General features: G+C 47.7%; 1 protein-coding gene across 2 annotated transcripts in view; it reads right to left on the reverse strand.

Moving 5' to 3' along the window:
* Positions 1-19,202, reverse strand: part of gas7b (growth arrest-specific 7b) — a 530,610-nt gene that overhangs the window by 146,063 nt on the left and 365,345 nt on the right. For both annotated transcript variants that reach the window (XM_078400926.1, XM_078400928.1), the window contains one exon: positions 15,572-15,657. In XM_078400926.1, the coding sequence (XP_078257052.1) occupies positions 15,572-15,657 (86 nt within the window). The remainder of the gene's footprint in view (positions 1-15,571; positions 15,658-19,202) is intronic.

Below are 19,202 nucleotides of genomic sequence, written 5' to 3' on the forward strand. Positions count from 1 at the left end.
GCAGTTCTTTCTTACGCGGTCAGCCATGATTGAATGGCGGAGTAGATTTGATGGGCCGAATGGCCTGATTCTACTGCAATAATTTGTGAAAACAAGATAGGCATAATTGCTGGAGTAACTCAGCGGGACAGGCAGCATCTGTGGAGAGAAAGAATGGGTGATGTTTGGGTCGAGACCCTTCTTCAGACTGAGTTAGGGGAGAGGGAGACACAGCTCTTCACTGCATCTGGTGCGTAGGTGACATTACTAAACTCAATTAAACGATCAATGATGGCTGTGTAGGAAAATAACTGCAGATGCTGGTACAAATCGAAGGTATCACAAAATGCTGGAGTAACTCAGCAGGTCAGGCAGCACCTTGGAGAGAAGAAATGGGTGACGTTTCAGGTCGAGACCCTTCTTCAAACCATCCCACCACAACCAGAGAGCAGTGCTGAACTACTATCTACCCCTTTGGTGACCCTCGGACTATCCTTGATCAGACTTTGCTGGCTTTACCTTGCACTAAACGTTATTCCCTTACCATGTATCTATACACTGTAAATGGCTCGATTGTAATCATGTATTGTTTTCCTGCTGCAGATAGACACAAAATGCCAGAGTAACTCAGCGGGCGGGACAGGCAGCATCTCTGGAGAGAAGGAATGGGTGACCTTTCGGGTTGACACCCTTCTTCAGACTGGGAGAGGGAGAATGAAATGTAAGGCGTGAAGGCAGGCCAAAGGGAATGGAGATCAAGGAAAATGAAGACTAGATCATTGTTAGCTGGGGGTAGGTAACAACAAAGCAAACAGAGATAAAATGTACCCCGAGACATTCAGACTGGTCGGAGAACTGGGAAGGGGGAGGGATGGAGAGAGCAAGGGTTAGTTGAGGTTAGAGAAGTCAATGTTCATACCTCTGAGGTTGTAGCTGCCCAAGCAAAATATGAGTATGAGGAGCTGTTCCTCCAGTTTGCACTGGGCCTCACTCTGACAATGGAGGAGGCCCAGGACAAAGGTCCGTGTGGGAATGGGAGGGGGAGTTAAGGTGTTTAGCAACCGGAGGGAATGGGAGGGGGAGTTAAAGTGTTTAGCAACCAGGAGGGGCAGATCAAGTGTTCAGCATGCTGTCATTCTGCTGACTGTATAACACGCGACAAAGGGTTTTCACACATGACATTAAACTAAACTAAAAGAAAATAATCTGCCCTCCTTGTTTGATGTATGTGCTATTCAAATGTGATATAATACAGATGAAATTCTTCCAGATATCCTGATAAAGTATTTACAACATGACAGTGAGAATTTAAAAAATGAGAGTACAGAAAGTCACAGAACCAGATCGAGGCTCGGACCATTCTGTGGCTGATCGGACAATGTGTGGATGCACACACAACACATTATACACAACAGCAGGAAAGTGTAAATAACAAGTCAGTTGAAATTCTGTTTCCTTGCCTGTGAACTTTTCACTTTAAGAAGATTATTTGACAGCATGTCCTCTACAGGACATATTAAGACAAATGAAATGAGACACACAAAAATCACCAGAGTCTTTGATATTTTAGTAAAAACCCCTTAACTGATGGCTTGATGTTTTGAGGTGACACGTATACTGAGATAGGACAGGTAGGGATGGCTGTGTGTGTGCATGTGCACACATGCAGCTAATTACATATGAGGTAGTGTTTTGTGGTAATGCTCGGTGGAGTTGCACTGAACGCTGGTTCTCAAGTAGGGTTCAGTTAATGGTTTGTGTAGGAAAGAACTGCAGATGCTGGTTTAAACCAAAGATATACACAAAAAGCTGGCATAACTCAGTGGGTCAGACAGCATCTCTGGAGAAATGGAATAGGTGACCTTTCGGGTCAAGTCCCAAGTTCAGACTGAGTCAGGAGAAAGGGAAACGAGAGAGATAGGAAGAGAGATATCTTGTTTTCCTTTCCCCTGACTCTCAGTCTGAAGAAGGGTCTCGACCCAAAATGTCACCTATTCCTTTTCTCCAGAGATGTTGTCTGACCCACTGAGTTACTCCGGCTTTTTGAGTCCATCTTCTGTTAATGGTTTAACATAGAAACATAGAAACATAGAAAATATTTGGTGCTTTTATTGTCAAATGCGCAAAGTACAAACGCACAGTGAAATTATTTTCGCACAAACAGCCCAGTAGAGTATTGCCATACCTGGGCACAACCCCAATTAACCAAGTGTACAGAAATAGTCTACTGACCCTATATGCAAGTTTTGGCGCCATTTTCAAGGTCCCTTTCAAAGTGTACAATACGATATGATGTGCACACAGTGGAATGTTTAACAAAGTAAAAAGAATGCGAGAACATTTAAAAATCAGTAAGACACAGACACCCACTATAGATAAACAATCTAACATGATTGTTACATTAGCAACTCTAGTAAGAGAGTTTAAAGGGATCTTGAATGGAGGGAGAGATTTGAGGAGCAAGGAAATACCTAGTAACAAATGTCCATGGGATAGATACAATAGAAAAATTATTGGAAACATTTATGTCCATTTAATTCAAAATTAAATGCAGCTCACTGTACGTTGTTGTGATGCTTTTAGTCTGCATTTCATCTTGTAACCTCCTGAATTAGTATCGCTCCTTTCAACTTTTGCCACTCCTGCGTGGTTCTTGTACGGACACATTAGGTAAGAATTTTATCAAGATCTGGTCTCACGAAGATAAGGAGATTGAGTTTCATTGAAACCAGGTTGCTCACCAATGAGCCAAAGCCCTGGGGTCAAGTGAGAGAGGTGGCAGTGTGGCTGCCTTTTAGATGTACTAACACCAAGGCCTATGGTTGAACCCTAACTGTTTACCATTACTTTGATGTCAATAAACCTGAAACTATAAGTACCAAGCTCTTCAAGTGATCATTTACATGACAATAACAAAGATTTTATCAGCATGAAGTCACTTGTTTACAGGACAGCTGCCATGGGGAGGAGAAAGTTGTCCACATCTTGGCAGACTAAATTTGCTAAAAGGGTCTGGAGAAGGATGGAACAATCTTTGTCACTGTTTATCTCAAACAGCTGCCTAAGACAATCTTCTGACACAAAAAGCTGGAGTAACTCAGGCAGCATGTGTGGAGAGAAGGAATGGGTGACGTTTTGGGTCGAGACTCTTCTTCTGTTCGACAGACTGTTCTTACATATTACACCTGGTTTCACACACATCTTTATCTTTGTATCTCCCTCTCCTCTGACATCAGTCTGAAAAAGTGTCTCAACCCGAAAAATCACCCATTCCTCGACAGAGATGCTGCCTGTCCCGCTGAGTTACTCCAGCATATTGTGTCTATCTTGGGCTGTTCTTAAAGACACATGCGGAGCCAGAGATCAAGTGTTATAGAGTCATAGTCTTCCAGCGTGGAAACAGGCCCTTCAGCCCAAATTGCCCACACCAGCCAACATGTCCCTTCTACACTAGTCCCACCTGCCTGCATTTGGCCATATTTCTCTAAACTTATCCTATCCATGTACCTGTCTAAATGTTTCTCAAAAGTACCAGCCAAAACTACCTCCTCTGGCAGATCGTTCCACCCTATGCGTGAAAAAGTTACTCCTCAGGTTCATATTAAATCTTTCCCCCCTCACCTTAAAACCATGCCCGCTGGTTCTCCATTCCCCAACGCTGGGCAACAGATTCTGTGCGTCTACCCGATCTATTCCTCGCATGATTTTGTACACCTCTATGTGATCACCCCTCATCCTCTTGCATTCCAAAGAATAGAGACCCATCCTACTCAACCTCTCCCTATAGCTCAGGCCCTTGAGACCTGGCAACATCTGCGTAAATCTTCTCTGTACTCTCTCCAGCTTAACAACTTCTTTCCTATAACATGGTGCCCAAAACTGAACACAATACTCTAAATGTGGCCTCACCAACATCTGATACAACTGCAACATGACCTAATACTCAATGCTCTGACTGATGTCGGCCAATGTGTCAAAAGCATTTTTGACCACCCTGTGATGCCACTTTCAACAAACCATGTACCTGTCGGAAAGAACTGCAGATGCTGTCTGAAGAATGATCTCGACCTGAAATGTCACCCATTCCTTCTATCCAATGCTACCTGTCCCGCTGAGTTACTCCAGGACTATGTACCTGTACCCCTCGATCCCTCTGCTCTACAACACTCCCCAGAGCCCTACCATTGACAGTGTAGGTTCTGCCCATGTTAGTGCTCCCAAAATGCAACAGGTCACATTTCTCTGTATTAAATTCAATCAACCATTCCTCAGCCCACCTGACCATCCAATCAAGATCCTGCTGCAATGTTTGCATACCATCATCACTATCTACAGTACCACCCAGTTTTGTATCATCAGTAAACTTGCTAATCATGCCATGTAGGTTCTCATCCAATTCATTGATATAGATGACAAACAGCAATGGTCCCAGCACAGAACCCTGAGGCACACCACTAGGCAAAGGCCACCAGTCCGAAAAACAACCTTCCGCCATCTGCTTCATTCCATGAAGCTAATTTAATGTCCATTCAGCTATCTTTCATGAATCCCATGGTATCTAACCTTCAAGAGCAGGTGTTGCATCTTCTGTGGTTGCAGGGGAAGTACCAGGGGAGGGGGTGGTTTGGGTGGGAAGGGATGCGTTAACCATGGAGTTGCAGAGGGCATGGTCTCTGCGGAAGGCGGAAAGGGGTGGAGATGGGAAGATGTGGCTCGTGGTGGAATCCCGTTGGAGGTGGCTGTCATTTCGGAGGATTATGTGTTGGATGCGATGGCTGATAAGAAGCAGCAACACTGAATGTATCGATTGAATACCACCAAGAATGGAGAGAGCTTTGCACTGTTATTTTTGTATATTTTGCTTATTATGAATAAAGATTGTATTTGAAAGAAAGAAAAATACTTGCCACCAAGGTTTCAATGGGATATTGAATGAACCACTTGGAGTGGGATTTGACCATGAATATTCACCCCTTCCTTCCCACACAGGAGCGATGTGCGACTTATCACAGCTGGATTTGCCGTGCATGTGTGTGAGTATGTGCTCAGTTTTCATTCCATGCCAGGAAATGATGTGCTTGCCATAGAGGGAGAACAACAAAGGTTGTCACCAGACTGATTGCTAGGGTTGCAGGAGTCATTAGAAGGGTCAACTGGACCTGGTCAACTGGAGTTTAAAATGATGAGGAGATCTGATTGGGATTGACAAGCTGGGTTTGAGGAGAGTATTTACCCTGGCAAGGGACGGTGGGATTTTACGCCATATCGTCATCTTCCCCTCAGCTAACAATGAACCATTCTGCATTTCCTTAGCAGCATCTGATTTGATCTCTCATTTTCACACCTTACCCTTCCATACCTCTAGTTTTCCTCTTCCCTGACTCTCAGTCTGAAGAAGAGTCTCGACCTAAAACGTCACCCATTCCTTCTCTCCAGAGGTGCTGCCTGTCTCACTGAGTTACTCCAGCATTTTGTGTCAACCAAGGGATGGTGGGAAGATACACACAAAAAGCTGGAGTACCTCAGCGGGACAGGCGGCATCTCTGGAGAGAAGGCATGGGTGACGTTTTGAGTCAAGACCCTTCTCCATTCCTTCTCTCCAGAGATGCTGCCTATCCTGCTGAGTTACTCCAGCATTTTGTGTCTATCTTCGGTTTAAACTAGCATCTGCAGTTCCTTCCTACACAAGGGATGGTGAGATACTGAACGAGGTTGGCCATGGTCCCAGGGCATTCGGTAAGTCTTGTAGGACTGAGAGAGGATAAATCGCTTGACTCAGGGCCATAAACTAGCGGAATTTTCTATCGCAGAAAACTTTAACAGTACAACAAAAATTTACCAAAATCATTGAGACACAAAAGACTGCAGATGCTAGAATCTGAAGTAACAAACCATCTGCTCGGGGAACTCAGTGGGTGACATGCATCGGCAGAGTAAAGAGGGCAGTCTAGACTCCCTAGGGGTGCCAACTATTTCACTCCCAAATACGGGACAAGGTGGCGTCACTGTCCCGCGCCCCACGTGACCTCACCCAGCCAGCGGCCACGTGCTCCCGCTCGGAAACCTAGAGTGTCGGGACCTAAACTGTCGGGACCTACAGCGTCCGGGCCTACAGAGTCCGGGCCTACAGCACCCCCCGGGCCTAATACGGGACAAGGGCGGTCCTGTACAGGACAAACCAATTTAGCCCAAAATACGGGATGTCCCGGCTAATACGGGACCGTTGGCCACCCTAGGGCAGTCCACTGTCTGTGTTGAGACCCTTCCTTTGGGGTGAGTCCCAAGATGAAGTCTCCCGACCAAAGGGTTGACTATCCATTTCCCTTCACCCACTCAGCATTTCTCTAACTCTAAATTTGGGACAGAGTCCCTTGAATATACAAATGCATTCACTGAGCTCAGAGCACTTTGTAAATCAAAAGATAATCATTCCCCCCAAAGGCTCCATTTAACAGATTAGCATTTGTAAGGACAAATAAAGGGCATTATTCTACTACTTATTCTGCTTGCTAGAATAAAAACCCAGATGAGACTCACATAAATGCTGTGTTATTGTGGGCCTGCTGTCAGTTTTATGTTCCTCCTAAGAAGCTGGAAGAGCAAACAAGCTCTTTCTCACTCCCAAATACGGGATAAGGTGATGTCACCGCCCCGTGCCCCATGTGACCTCACCCAGCCAGTGGCCACGTGCTCCCGCTCCACCAATGGCGGCCGCCCGAGCCGGAAGGCGGATTGCTAGGCAAACTCCGTTAAACGGCACCCGGGCCTCCAGGCCGACACTGTCCGGGCCTACTGTGGCCCCCGGACCTACCACGTCCAGGCCTACAGCGTCCGGGCCTACAGCACCCACCAGGCATAATATGGGACAAGAGCGGTCCCGTACAGACCAAACCAATTTAGCCCAATACACGGGATGTCCCATTTAATACGGGACAGTTGGCCACCCTAGCTACAAGCCAGCTCGCTCTGTCATTCAGCCCGGGCACCAATCTCTGTGCAGCCCCGCAGTTCCCCAAGGAACTGAGGAGGAAATCCAGGGGACGCTGGTCGGGGGTAAAACGACGTGCGGACAAAAGGAGAAAAGGAGGCACAAGCCTCCATCACAATGGGGAACGTGAGATCACCGGCGAACAAGATGGACGGGCTTGCTGCCCTAGTGAGGCCCCAGAGGGAGTACCGTGAGACATGGCTCCATGATGAAATCCCTGAGTTCAACGCGAGTGTGGACGGCTTTCAGACTGTTCGGGCGGACAGGGACTGCAGAGAGTGGCAAGTGTAAATGTCGGGGACTTGCTATTCTCGTTAACAACAAATGGTGCAACCCTGGTCACATCACGGTTAAGGAGCGTGTGTGTAGCCCGGACATTGAACTGATGGCTGTGGGTCTCCGTCCATACTCTGTGTCCAGGGAATTCCCACACGTCATTGTGATGGCTGTTTACATTCCTCCATCCGCCAACCCTCTGCACGCGTGTGACATCATCCACACAGTCACCGCGAGACTCCAGACACAACGCCCGAGTGCTGTGATCGCAATCTTGGGGGATTTCAACCACGTGACTTTGGACATTACCTTATCCACTTTCACTCAGTTTGTTGGCTGTCCCACCAGGGATATGAAAACATTGGACCTGCCTTATGCCAATGTTAAAGAGGCGTACAGCTCCATAGCCCTTCCGACGCTGGGACAATCCCACCACAACCTGGTTAACCTCCTATCCAGGTACAAGCCAATGGTCCACAGGCTCCCAGTGACCACAGGATCAGTGAGGAGGTGGTCACGGGAGGCCTGTGATGCTCTACATGGATGTGGTGAGGTCACAGACTGGGGCACACTCTGTAGTCCCCATGGAGAGGACATGGATGGACTCACGGACTGTGTTACCAGCTACATAAAGTTCTTTGTGGATAACGTTGTCCCTGAGGAGACTGTACACTGTTTCCCCAACAACAAGCCCTGGGTCACCAGTGACATAAAGGCCCTTCTCAACCAGAAGAAGAGGGCCTTCGGGAATGGTGACAAGGAGGAGGTGAAACGGGGCAGAAAGACCTGAAGGAAAGACTGAGACATGGGCAAGGACAACAACAAGAGGAAGCTGGAGCTGAAACTTCAGCAGAACAACATGAGGGATGTGTGGGGCGGGGCAAAGAGCATCACAGGCTACAAGACCCATGGCCTGGGGAGGGGTGTGTGGGGCGGGACAAAGAGCATCACAGGCTACAAGACCCCTGGCCTGGGGAGGGGTGTGTGGGGCGGGACAAAGAGCATCACAGGCTACAAGACCCCTGGCCTGGGGAGGGGTGTGTGGGGCGGGACAAAGAGCATCACAGGCTACAAGACCCCTGGCCTGGGGAGGGGTGTGTGGGGCGGGACAAAGAGCATCACAGGCTACAAGACCCCTGGCCTGGGGAGGGGTGTGTGGGGCGGGACAAAGAGCATCACAGGCTACAAGACCCCTGGCCTGGGGAGGGGTGTGTGGGGTGGTGTGAGGAGCATCACAGGCTACAAGACCCATGGCTTGGGGAGGGAAAGCAGTCAGGACTGGGCCAACAAGCTACACCTGTTTTTTAATAGATTGATGGTGGGGCCTCTGCCCACCCTCCCCCCTGCTCCCCGACAGCCTCTCCCCCTGAACCCCCCTGGTCCCCCCAGCTCCCCGACACCCTCTCCCCCTCAACCCCCCTGGTCCCCCCTGCTCCCCGACACCCTCTCCCCCTCAACCCCCCTGGCCCCCCTGCTCCCCGACAGCCTCTCCCCCTCAACCCCCCTGGTCCCCCCTGCTCCCCGACACCCTCTCCCCCTCAACCCCCCTGGTCCCCCCTGCTCCCCGACACCCTCTCCCCCTCAACCCCCCTGGTCCCCCCTGCTCCCCGACACCCTCTCCCCCTCAACCCCCCAGTCCACTTCCTCTGCCCTTTCTTTGCCACACCTGACCATCAAGGCTGAGCAGGTGAGGAAGGAGCTGAGCAGACTCCGCCCAGGCAAAGCCACAGATGGTGTCAGCCCCAGGGTACTCAAGGTGTGTGCCAGCCAGGTGTTCAGATACTCCAGCACATCTTCAACCTGAGCCTGAGCATGGAGAGGGGTCCTGTGATGTGGAGACATCCTGCCTGGTTCCTGTACCAAAGGGGACGCACCCAAGCTCCTCCAATGACTATAGACCGGTGGTGCTGATTTCACACATCATGAGGTCCCTGGAGAGGCTGGTGCTCACTCACCTGCGACCCCTGGTTAAACCCTACCTGGACCCCCTGCAGTTTGCTCACCCAACAAAGGTGGGGGTTGAGGACGCCATCATCCACCTGCTCCATCGTTCCTCTGCTCACCTGGATAAGCTGGGAAGCATTGTAAAAGTCATGTTTTCTTACTTCTCCAGTGCTTTTAACACCATCCGGCCTGCACTGCTTGGGAGCAAACTGAGGAAGATGCAGGTGGATGCTCCACTGGTGTCCTGGATCACCAACGACCTGACTGGACGACCACAGTATGTCAGGCCACAGAATTGTGGCTCAAACATGGTAGTGAGCAACACAGGGCCCCACAGGGGATGGTCCTCTCTCCCTTCCTGTTCACCATTTACACCTTAGACTCTGGATATAACTCCGTCTCCTGCCACCTGCGGTTTTCAGATGACTCTGCAATTGTGGGCTGCATCAGTGAGGGGAGGGAAGCTGAATACAGACGTGTCGTCAACGACTTTGTTGAGTGGTGTGGGCTGAATCACCTGCAGCTCAACACCGACAAGCCTAAGGAGTTGGTGGTGGACTTTAGGAGGAGAGGAACACCCCTGTCCCCTGTCTCCATCAATGGTGTGGATGTGCAGTTTACCAGGGAGTACAAATACCTGGGAGTGTACCTGGACAGTAAACTGGACTGGTCCAGGAATGCTGAGGCCCTGTACAAGAAGGGACAGAGCCAGCTGTACTGTTTGAGAAGGCTCCGCTCCTTCAACGTCTGCAGTGAGATGCTGCAGATGTTCTACCAATCGGTGGTAGCCAGTGCCATGTTCTTCGCTGCCGTGTGCTGGGGCAGCAGGGCGAAGGCCACGAACACCAATAGGATCAACAGACTCATCAGGAAGGCTGGCTCAGTCCTGGGGGTGGAGTTGGATTCATGGGAGGTGGGAGAGGAGGATACACCTCAAACTGCAGAGCATCCTGGACAATACAGTTCACCCCCTCCATGACACACTGGTCCACCTGAGGAGCACCTTCAGCAACAGACTGGTTCCACCAAGATGCAGCACAGAACGCCACAGGAGATCCTTCTTCCCTGTGGCTATCAAACTGTACAACTCCTCCCCCATCTGTCGTGGGGTCGACTGAGACTGAGACTGACTCCCCCCTCCCCAATCTTTGCACACCCCCAATCCTTTCCCCTCATCACTTTAATTTCATGTTTCCTGTAATTTGTGTTTTTACGACTGTTGGCAGATCAATTTCCCCCCTGGGATAAATAAAGTTCTATCGTATCGTAACGTATCGTATCGTATCGTCTAAAATGAATACCATAGCAGGCCACGATATTCAGATATAGAGCACTGTTCAAAATCCCGATTTCCGTCATTTCCCGCATGAAGTCATAAACACAATTATAGGAAGCATCCTTGGTGACAGCTCCAGAGCAGAATTATGTACTATTGCTCCCAGATAGAACTGTACAGCTACCAACGACAGTTAATATTGATAGCAAGGCAGCACAGGAAATGAATGAATCAACTGCGTCCAGGGTTCCATGGATACCGATGGATTCCCCACTCTGGCCAAGGGTAGTCCTGCAGGTTTGAGTGCACTGCGCCAGATGCTGCAACATCTGGGCATATTACTGCGGTATTACTGGAGTAGTACTGGAATATTACTGGAGGTTTGGGTGCACTGTGCCAGTGCCGCACTAACGGGGAATATTACTGTGGTATTACTGGAGTAGTAGACAATAGACAATAGACAATAGGTGCAGGATAGCCCATCGAGCCAGCACCGCCATTCAATGTGATCATGGCTGATCATTCTCAATCAGTACCCCGTTCCAGCCTTCTCCCCATACCCTCTGACTCCGCTATCATTAAGAGCTCTATCTAGCTCTCTCTTGAATGCATCCAGAGAATCGGCCTCCACTGCCTTCTGAGGCAGAAAATTCCACAGATTCACAACTCTCTGAGTGAAAAAGTTTTTCCTCATCTCCATTCTAAATGGCTGTTCTAAAAGTACTGGAATATGACTGGAGGTTTGAGTGCACTGTGCCAGATGCTGCAACATCTGGGAATATTACTGTGGTATTACTGGAGTAGTACTGGAATATGACTGGAGGTTTGGGTGCACTGTGCCAGATGCTGCAACATCTGGGCATATTACTCCCTCTAGTCGAGTGCGTGCCCTCTTGGGTTTGAACCAACCGCTGCCGTGGCAGAGCAGGCCAAGGATGCGAGACGAGGGCAGAAGGAAAAGAGGGGAAAGCAAAAAGAGGAGAGGAAATCAGAGATTTTAATATCATTACAAGGGACTGATAAGGTGAATAAAAGGAAAGGTTATTATTTGCATGCGAAGGCCAGAAAGCCTGATGCAGCCAATCGTCAGCAGCTGGTCGTTCACTTTGGACACAAAGTGCTGGAGCAACTCAGCGGGACAGGCAGCATCTCTGGAGAGAAGGAATGGGTGACGTTTCGGATCGAGACCCTTCTTCAGACTGGTTAGGGATAAGGGAAACGAGGGATATAGACGATGATGCAGGAGATAAAGGATATTGAATAAAAGATATGCAAAGAGTAACGATGATAAAGGAAACAAGCCATTGTTAGCTGTTTGTTGGGTGAAAACGAGAAGCTGGTGCGACTTGGATGGGGGAGGGATAGAGAGAGGGGGAATGCCGGGGCTACCTGAAGTGAGAGAAATCAAGATTCATACCCTCGCTATCAGTTTGGACACCAGGTACAGGAGGGATTTATTAGAATGGCACAGGCACAGGGTATGGGATTGTACCGAGGATGTTCAGTCTGTTCTCATTGGAGGAAGGAAGCTAAGAGGAGATTTGACAGAGCTGTCAAAATCATGTCCAACATTAAAATGGAAATAAACAGAAGTGGCATTAAACTAGATCAGTGTAGGAATGGCATACTTGGGTGCTTGAAAGGCAGCCAAGGCTCAGTGGATCAGAGGGCCTATTTTATTTCGGAGTCACGTGAGTGACTACGTGAAGACCCCGTCCAGCACGCATGCGCGACATTAGCGTTCATGTGGTAAAATGGTAGCAGCTTTTCCAGCTGTACAATTTGGGCCTTTGCACTACCAAAATTTACAAAGAGCAAAAGTGCACGCACTAAAGCAAAACTCAGGTCACTTTGACCGAGCTATGTATTTAACTGCTGAATCCATTCCAGAGTTACAATGGTGGACAAGGAACATTAGGCTCAGTTCCAGTCCCATAATAATCACCAACCCAGTATTAACCATTCAAACGGATGCCAGTGCTTGGGCTGGGGAGCAACTAACATGCAATCCAGCACAGGGGGCAGATGGACTAATTCTGAATCATCTTGCCTACAGACACGGGGTATCAACTATTTAGAAATGTTGGGTGCGTTTTATGGTTTAAAAGCATATTCATCTAATACGCATCATGCACATGTCCGGTTGCAATTAGATAATACCACGGTGGTGGCTTATATCAACCACATGGGTGGTATAAAGTCGATATCGTGTGACAAATTGGTCAACCTAATCTGGCAATGGTGTGTCGAAAGACATACTTGGTTATCAGCAACTTACCTACCAGGTAAGCAAAATAAAGTGGCAGACACCAGGTCACGCAAATTTAACGATAACATCGAATGGATGTTAAATCCCAAAGTATTTGCCGAAATTACAAAGCAATATGGCACACCAGATATCGATCTATTTGCATCCAGGCTGAATCACCAGGTACCAACGTATGTCGCTTGGGAACCAGACCCTGAGGCAGCAGCAGTTGATGCATTCACGCTGTATTGGGGGAAAATGTTCTTTTATGCTTTTTCCTCCCTTCTGCCTCATCAGTCGGGTATTACGCAAGATTCAATTGGATTCCGTGGCCTACACAGCCATGGTTCCCAGTGGCCCTCGACATGGCTGTCGAAACACCGTTGGAATTCCCCAGCAGTCCGGAATTATTAATCCACCCAGTGTCAGGCATTAGTCACCCGTGCCATGACAGAGTCAATCTCCTGGCTTGCAGATTCTAAAAAGACCTCTACTGGGCCTGGGACTGTCTGAGGACGCCATCAACATGATGACCGCATCCCACCGGGAGTCCACCAGGAGACAATACCTGACCAACATAAGAAAATGGGAACGGTATTGCTCCAAAACAGGAACTACCTACACTACAGCAACACCCACCAGTGTTGTGGAGTTCCTGGTTGGATTACATCGGGAAGGACTCAGCTACAGCGCCATAAATACAGCCAGGAGTGCGTTGTCAGCTTATTTGGTTCCCGCAGCAGGACAACTGGCTTTGGGGTCCCATCCACTAGTAATCAAAATCATGAGGGGCATTTTTAACACTAACTCCCCCAGACCAAGGTACACTCAGATCTGGGATGTCAGCATTGTGCTGACGTACCTTAGGGGATGGCCACCGCCCAGGGCACTCACGCTGGAACAACTTACACTGAAATCAGTCATGCTCATGGCACTAGTGTCAGCTCAAAGGGTACATTCCCTCCACCTTCTGAGGCTGGACAGCATGACAGAGTCATTGGACTGTTTCACATTCCATATTCAGGGACTGGTCAAACAAACTAGACCAGGTACCACGCCTCCAGTCATGGAGTTCTGGGCATATTCATCTGACCCACGGCTGTGTGCCAAGACCCATCTCGCCAATTACATAGACACAACACACAACTTAAGAGGGAGAGAAAAAGCCTTATGGATAAGCCACAAGAAGCCTCATGGTCAGGTGACGAGCCAAACCATTTCAAGGTGGCTCAAGCAGGTGCTTAAGTCCGCGGGAGTCAATACCAATGTTTACAAATCTCACTCCACCAGGGCTGCATCTACGTCGGCGGCTAGTCGAATGGACGTGCCTATGGACCATATTCTGGCCAGACCAGGATGGTCCCCGGAAAGAACTTTCCAAAGGTTTTATAATAAACCGCTGGCGCAACCTGCTACATTTGCAGACAGAATTTTAGAGTCTGCAGATAATATTTAATTTAAGCCCTGGGGAGCTCTCTGTTTTTTGTTGTCATTAATAAATCTTTTTTGTTCACAAACAGGTTCTTGATCGCGATAACATACTTCCTCCCTCTAAGGTCTTCAGACAGTGAGTGAAGCATGAGCTGGTACACGGTTCGGAATCACAGAGCTTTGAAGTCTTCACGTAGTCACTCACGTGACTCCGAAATAAAATAGTAAGATTAAACGAGAACTTACCAGTTTGAAGTTTGATCTGTATTTTATGAGGAGTTACGATGAGGGATTACGTGCCCTCCGCTCCCACCCTCTATTATACAGATCAACTGGTAATTAAGTTCTTATTTTTTCTTTACTATATTTATTTCAATCGTTGTGTTTTTTCTGTGAATCCACACCGCTGCTTTGAAGAATGTCGCGCATGCGTGCTGGACGGGGTCTTCACGTAATCCCTCATCGTAACTCCTCATAAAATACAGATCAAACTTCAAACTGGTAAGTTCTCGTTTAATCTTACTATTTTAGTGGTATATAATTCTGCAGCTCCTATCCAATGAAAAGTCTAATTAGTCCAATAACCTTTTTAAACCCTAGATTGCTTGCTTTCTGTTAACCAAAAAACATTGAGGGATATATCAAGGCAAATGTGGAGATTAGGGAAATTTGCGGATTAACCATAATTTTCTGAAATGCTGGAACAGATTGAATAGGGTTAAATGGCCTATGTAATAAGGACCTGCATATGCCGGTTTAAATCGAAGATAGTCACAAAGTGCTGGAGTAACTCAGCATTTTGGGCAGCATCAGACAGAGAGAAGTGAGAGAAATCAATATTCATACCACTGGGCTGTAAGCTGCCCAAGCAAAATATGAGATGCTGTTCCTCCAATTTGCGTTTAGCCTCACTCTGACAATGGAGGAGGCCTGGGACAGAAAGGTCATTGTGTTTGGCAACTGGGAGATCAGATAGGTCCAGGCGGACTGAGCTAACAAGGTCCAGGCGGACTGAGCGAAGGTGTTCATCTAATTTGGACAGATTAAAAACTGGGAAAAGAAAATATGAGCATTCCCGTATCAGAGCTGCCTAGCTGCAAGGGCCAAAAACGTGAGAGATGAGAGTTGTGTAGCAAGGAACTGCAGATGTGCAGGAAGGAACTGCAGATGTGCAGGAAGGAACTGCAGATGTGTAGGAAGGAACTGCAGATGCTGGTTTAAAACAAAATTAGACACAAACTGCTGGAGTAACTCAGCGGAACAGGAAGCATCTCTGGGTAGAAGGAATGGGTGATGTTTTTGGTCAAGACCCTTCTTCAGTGAGATGAGAGTTAATTTGCTCATAACTTTATTTATGGCTCAAAAATCCCCCTTGGGATGATGGAAAGCTTGTTGCAAGGTTGGGGTGGAGGGTGAAGATGATAGGTACCTGTGGGTCGCTGCTGGTCTTCCTCAATGAGACGTGTGGAGGCTCCAAATGGTGTGACATACTCCCCGAGGAGTGAAAGCCATTCACTGCAACACAAACGCAGATACATTTAACAAACGATGCTTCAATGCACTCCAACAATCTCTGCAGTTTCTTGCTCATAATCCACTACATTCAAGACATTCGATCGGCATTAGCTCTGAGATATTCCACAGAGTGCTTCCTTGGAGTAATGCATTTGAGATTTTGTATTGCAGGAGAGCAAAAAAAACAAAGTAATGACAACAGATCCAAGAGACAAAAGGCAGCTAAAATAATCACAGTTACCTTCATCGGCTCATTCTGAAACATTCAAACCCAGCTACAAAACTCCCCAGGAAAGAACCAAGCAGTCACATACAGGACATTAAGCCTTGTAGCTGGAATAGTCAACCAACTTCAAACAATTCTCAGTCTTTTATGGAATTTAGTCACATGAAAATGAATTTAAAATTGACTGAGAGCATATTATAAAACATTATGCAAATTCTCCTCAGCAATCATATTCCTATTAAACAATTCATATTAATCACTGATGGTGCACCATGACTTCAATCTCCCATCAGTCATAAATAATAGAGCTATTTTGTTGAACTGACTTCTTTGTTCTTTTATATGCTTGGATGTTCTCAGACATGTAGTCTTCAAATCATCAAGTTAGAAGATGGTCGTGCTTCAAAAGTGAAAATTATTCCTAATGAAGCTGTATAATCACTCTGTGCTCAATCCTCAAACTGTGCACACCAAGGTTAGAGAAATCCTTACAATGAGTTTTGCACCGTCACTGTTTTAATAGTTTTGTTCATACTCATAGAAAATATCCTACCTGTGTAGGAAAAAAAATGCAGATGCTGGTTTAAATCAAAGGTAGACACAAAATGCTGGAGTAACTCAGCAGGTCAGGCAGCATCTCTGGAAAGAAGGAATGGGTGGCGTTTCGGGTCGAGACCTGAAACGTCACCCATTCCTTCTCTCCCGAGATGCTGCCTGACCCGCTGAGTTACTCCAGCATTTTGTGTCAAACATCCAAACGGTAGCGCAGCGGTAGAGTTGCTGCTTTACAGCGAATGCAGCGCCGGAGACTCAGGTTCGATCCTGACTACGGGTGCTGCACTGTAAGGAGTTTGTACGTTCTCCCCGTGACCTGCGTGGGTTTTCTCCGAGATCTTCGGTTTCCTCCCACACTCCAAAGACGTACAGGTATGTAGGTTAATTGGCTGGGTAAAATGTAAAAATTGTCCCTAGTGGGTGTAGGATAGTGTTAATGTACGGGGATCGCTGGGCGGCACGGACTTGGAGGGCCGAAAAGGCCTGTTTCCGGCTGTATATATATGATGATATGATATGATTCCCTCTCTCCACCCTTCCCCCTTCCCAGTTCTCTGACCAGTCTGACTGTCCCCGATTATATTTTATCTCTGTTTGCTTTGTTGTCACCTTCCCCTAGCTAACAATGTTCTATTCTACATTTTCCTTGATCCACATCTCTTTTGATGTCTCGTTTTCACACCCTACCCTTCCATATTTCTGTGGCTCCCTCTCCCCTGAGTCCCAGACTGAAGAAGGGTCTCGACCTGAAATGTCACCCATTCCTTCTCTCCAGAGATACTGCCTGTCCCGCTGAGTTACTCCAGCTTTTTGTGTCTATCTTCCAGCACCTGCAGTCCTTTCCTACACTATTCGGATGCATCACAGCTTGGCAAACGCACTGCCCAAGACCCTAAGGTATTGCAGAGAGTTGTGAACATGAGTGACCCAGTCCATCACACAAAACAACTTCACACTTCCCCCCACCTCCACATTGACTCCACCTGTACTTCATGCTGCCTTGAGAAAGCAACCAACATAATCAAGCACCACTCATGACCCAATCAATTCTCTCATCCCCCCCTCCCATGGGGGAGTAGATACACAAGCATGGCAGCATGTACCACCAGTTATCATACTCTTTAATGGATATAGACGCCAAATGCTGGAGTAACTCAGCGGGTCAGGCAGCATCTCTGGATAGAAGGAATGGGTGACGTTTCGGGTCGAGAGCCTTCTTCAGACTGATGTCAGGGGAGAGGGAGACATGGAGATAAGGAATTGTAGGAAGTGGAATATATTGATCCAGATCTTCCAATCTTCCAAACCCCTTCCATTCTTTTTTTAATCTGCATTTTCTCCACAACTGGAACACTACATTCTGCACGCTGTTTATTTTCTCGTTTGCACTGCCTGATGCATACATGTAATGGAATGTAAGGATCGGCACCACATGGTCCACTTGGGTTGATTACAAGCTAATGGTTTGAACACCGAATTCTCCAATATTAGGCAAGTAATCTACACAAATCTCCCCTTTTTTTTTCTTCCTTCCCCTCCTGAACCCTGAGCCCCACCTGGGCACAGCCACCTCTCCTCTCCCCTCCATCCTCCCCTTCCACCTACATTCCTTCCTCTGACTTCACAATTCACATCTCTTCTATCTTTATCCCACACCTTTTGCCTTTTCATCTCTGGCCTTTGTCCAACCATCTGCTTATCCAAACTCACCCTCATCTGTATGCACGTATCACTTGCCAGGCTTTGCCTTGCCCACCTCCTTTCCAGCTTTCTCCCACTCACCACAATCAGTCTGAGGAAAGGTCCCAACCCAAAACGACATCTATCCATGGTCTCCAGAGATGTTGTCAAACCCACTGAGTTCTTTTGGTGAACCCATATCTGCAGTTCCTTGAGTCTACAAATGTCTGGTATAATTTGCCTGGATAGCATGCAACATAAAGTATCTCACTGTACCTCGATACGTGACTATAATAAACCAATAACAGTTTTACTGCAAGATATTGGCTGCAACGTGCTGTGTTGGGGCTGGGACAAGCAGACAACAGCTGATAACGCTAATGTTATTTTATTAAGTCTTCTCTGAGGGGTGAGGAGCAAAATGGGGTGAAGGGAGGTAAAGTGTTTGCATGCCTCTACAGCAAATATCGTCTGCATGATGCATACACACACATAGACCCAGGAACCAGACTCACATCTGAACTCGCAATGTAAAACAATGCTAGATGCCCTGCTGGGAAGCAGTAACTCTGAAGAGAATGGGTGGAGAACCCAATCTGCTCAGCATACTGATTATTCCACACGAGAGAGAGACCAGGCACTTCAGAAAGGAACGTAGGAAAGAAACCTGCAGATGCTGGTTTAAATCGAAGGTGCTGCAGTAACTCAGCGGGTCAGGCAGCATCTCTGGACAGACGGAATGGGTGACGTTTCGGGTCGAGACCCTTCTTCAGACTTGAAACGTCACCCATTCCTTCTCTCCAGAGATGCTGCCCAGCCCGCTGAGTTACTCCAGCATTTTGTGTCTACTTCAGAAAGGAAGGCAGACACTAAGGAGCAGGAATACACTGGCACCTCGCTTAGCTGCACGCTGCAGTGCAGTGACTAGTAGCCCTGAACCCCCAACACAGGTGCGTACCTATCATTACTTTACATCCACTTGGACGGCCTGCTGCTCTGTATGGTGTGGAAAGACAGCTTGAGTCAGGTCAATGCGAGTTCACTGCCAGATGCATGAATGTGATGAGATGCAGGTGGAAAGAAA

The sequence above is a fragment of the Rhinoraja longicauda genome, chromosome 6 (assembly GCF_053455715.1).
Source record: "Rhinoraja longicauda isolate Sanriku21f chromosome 6, sRhiLon1.1, whole genome shotgun sequence".
Taxonomy (NCBI): Eukaryota; Metazoa; Chordata; class Chondrichthyes; order Rajiformes; family Arhynchobatidae; genus Rhinoraja; species Rhinoraja longicauda.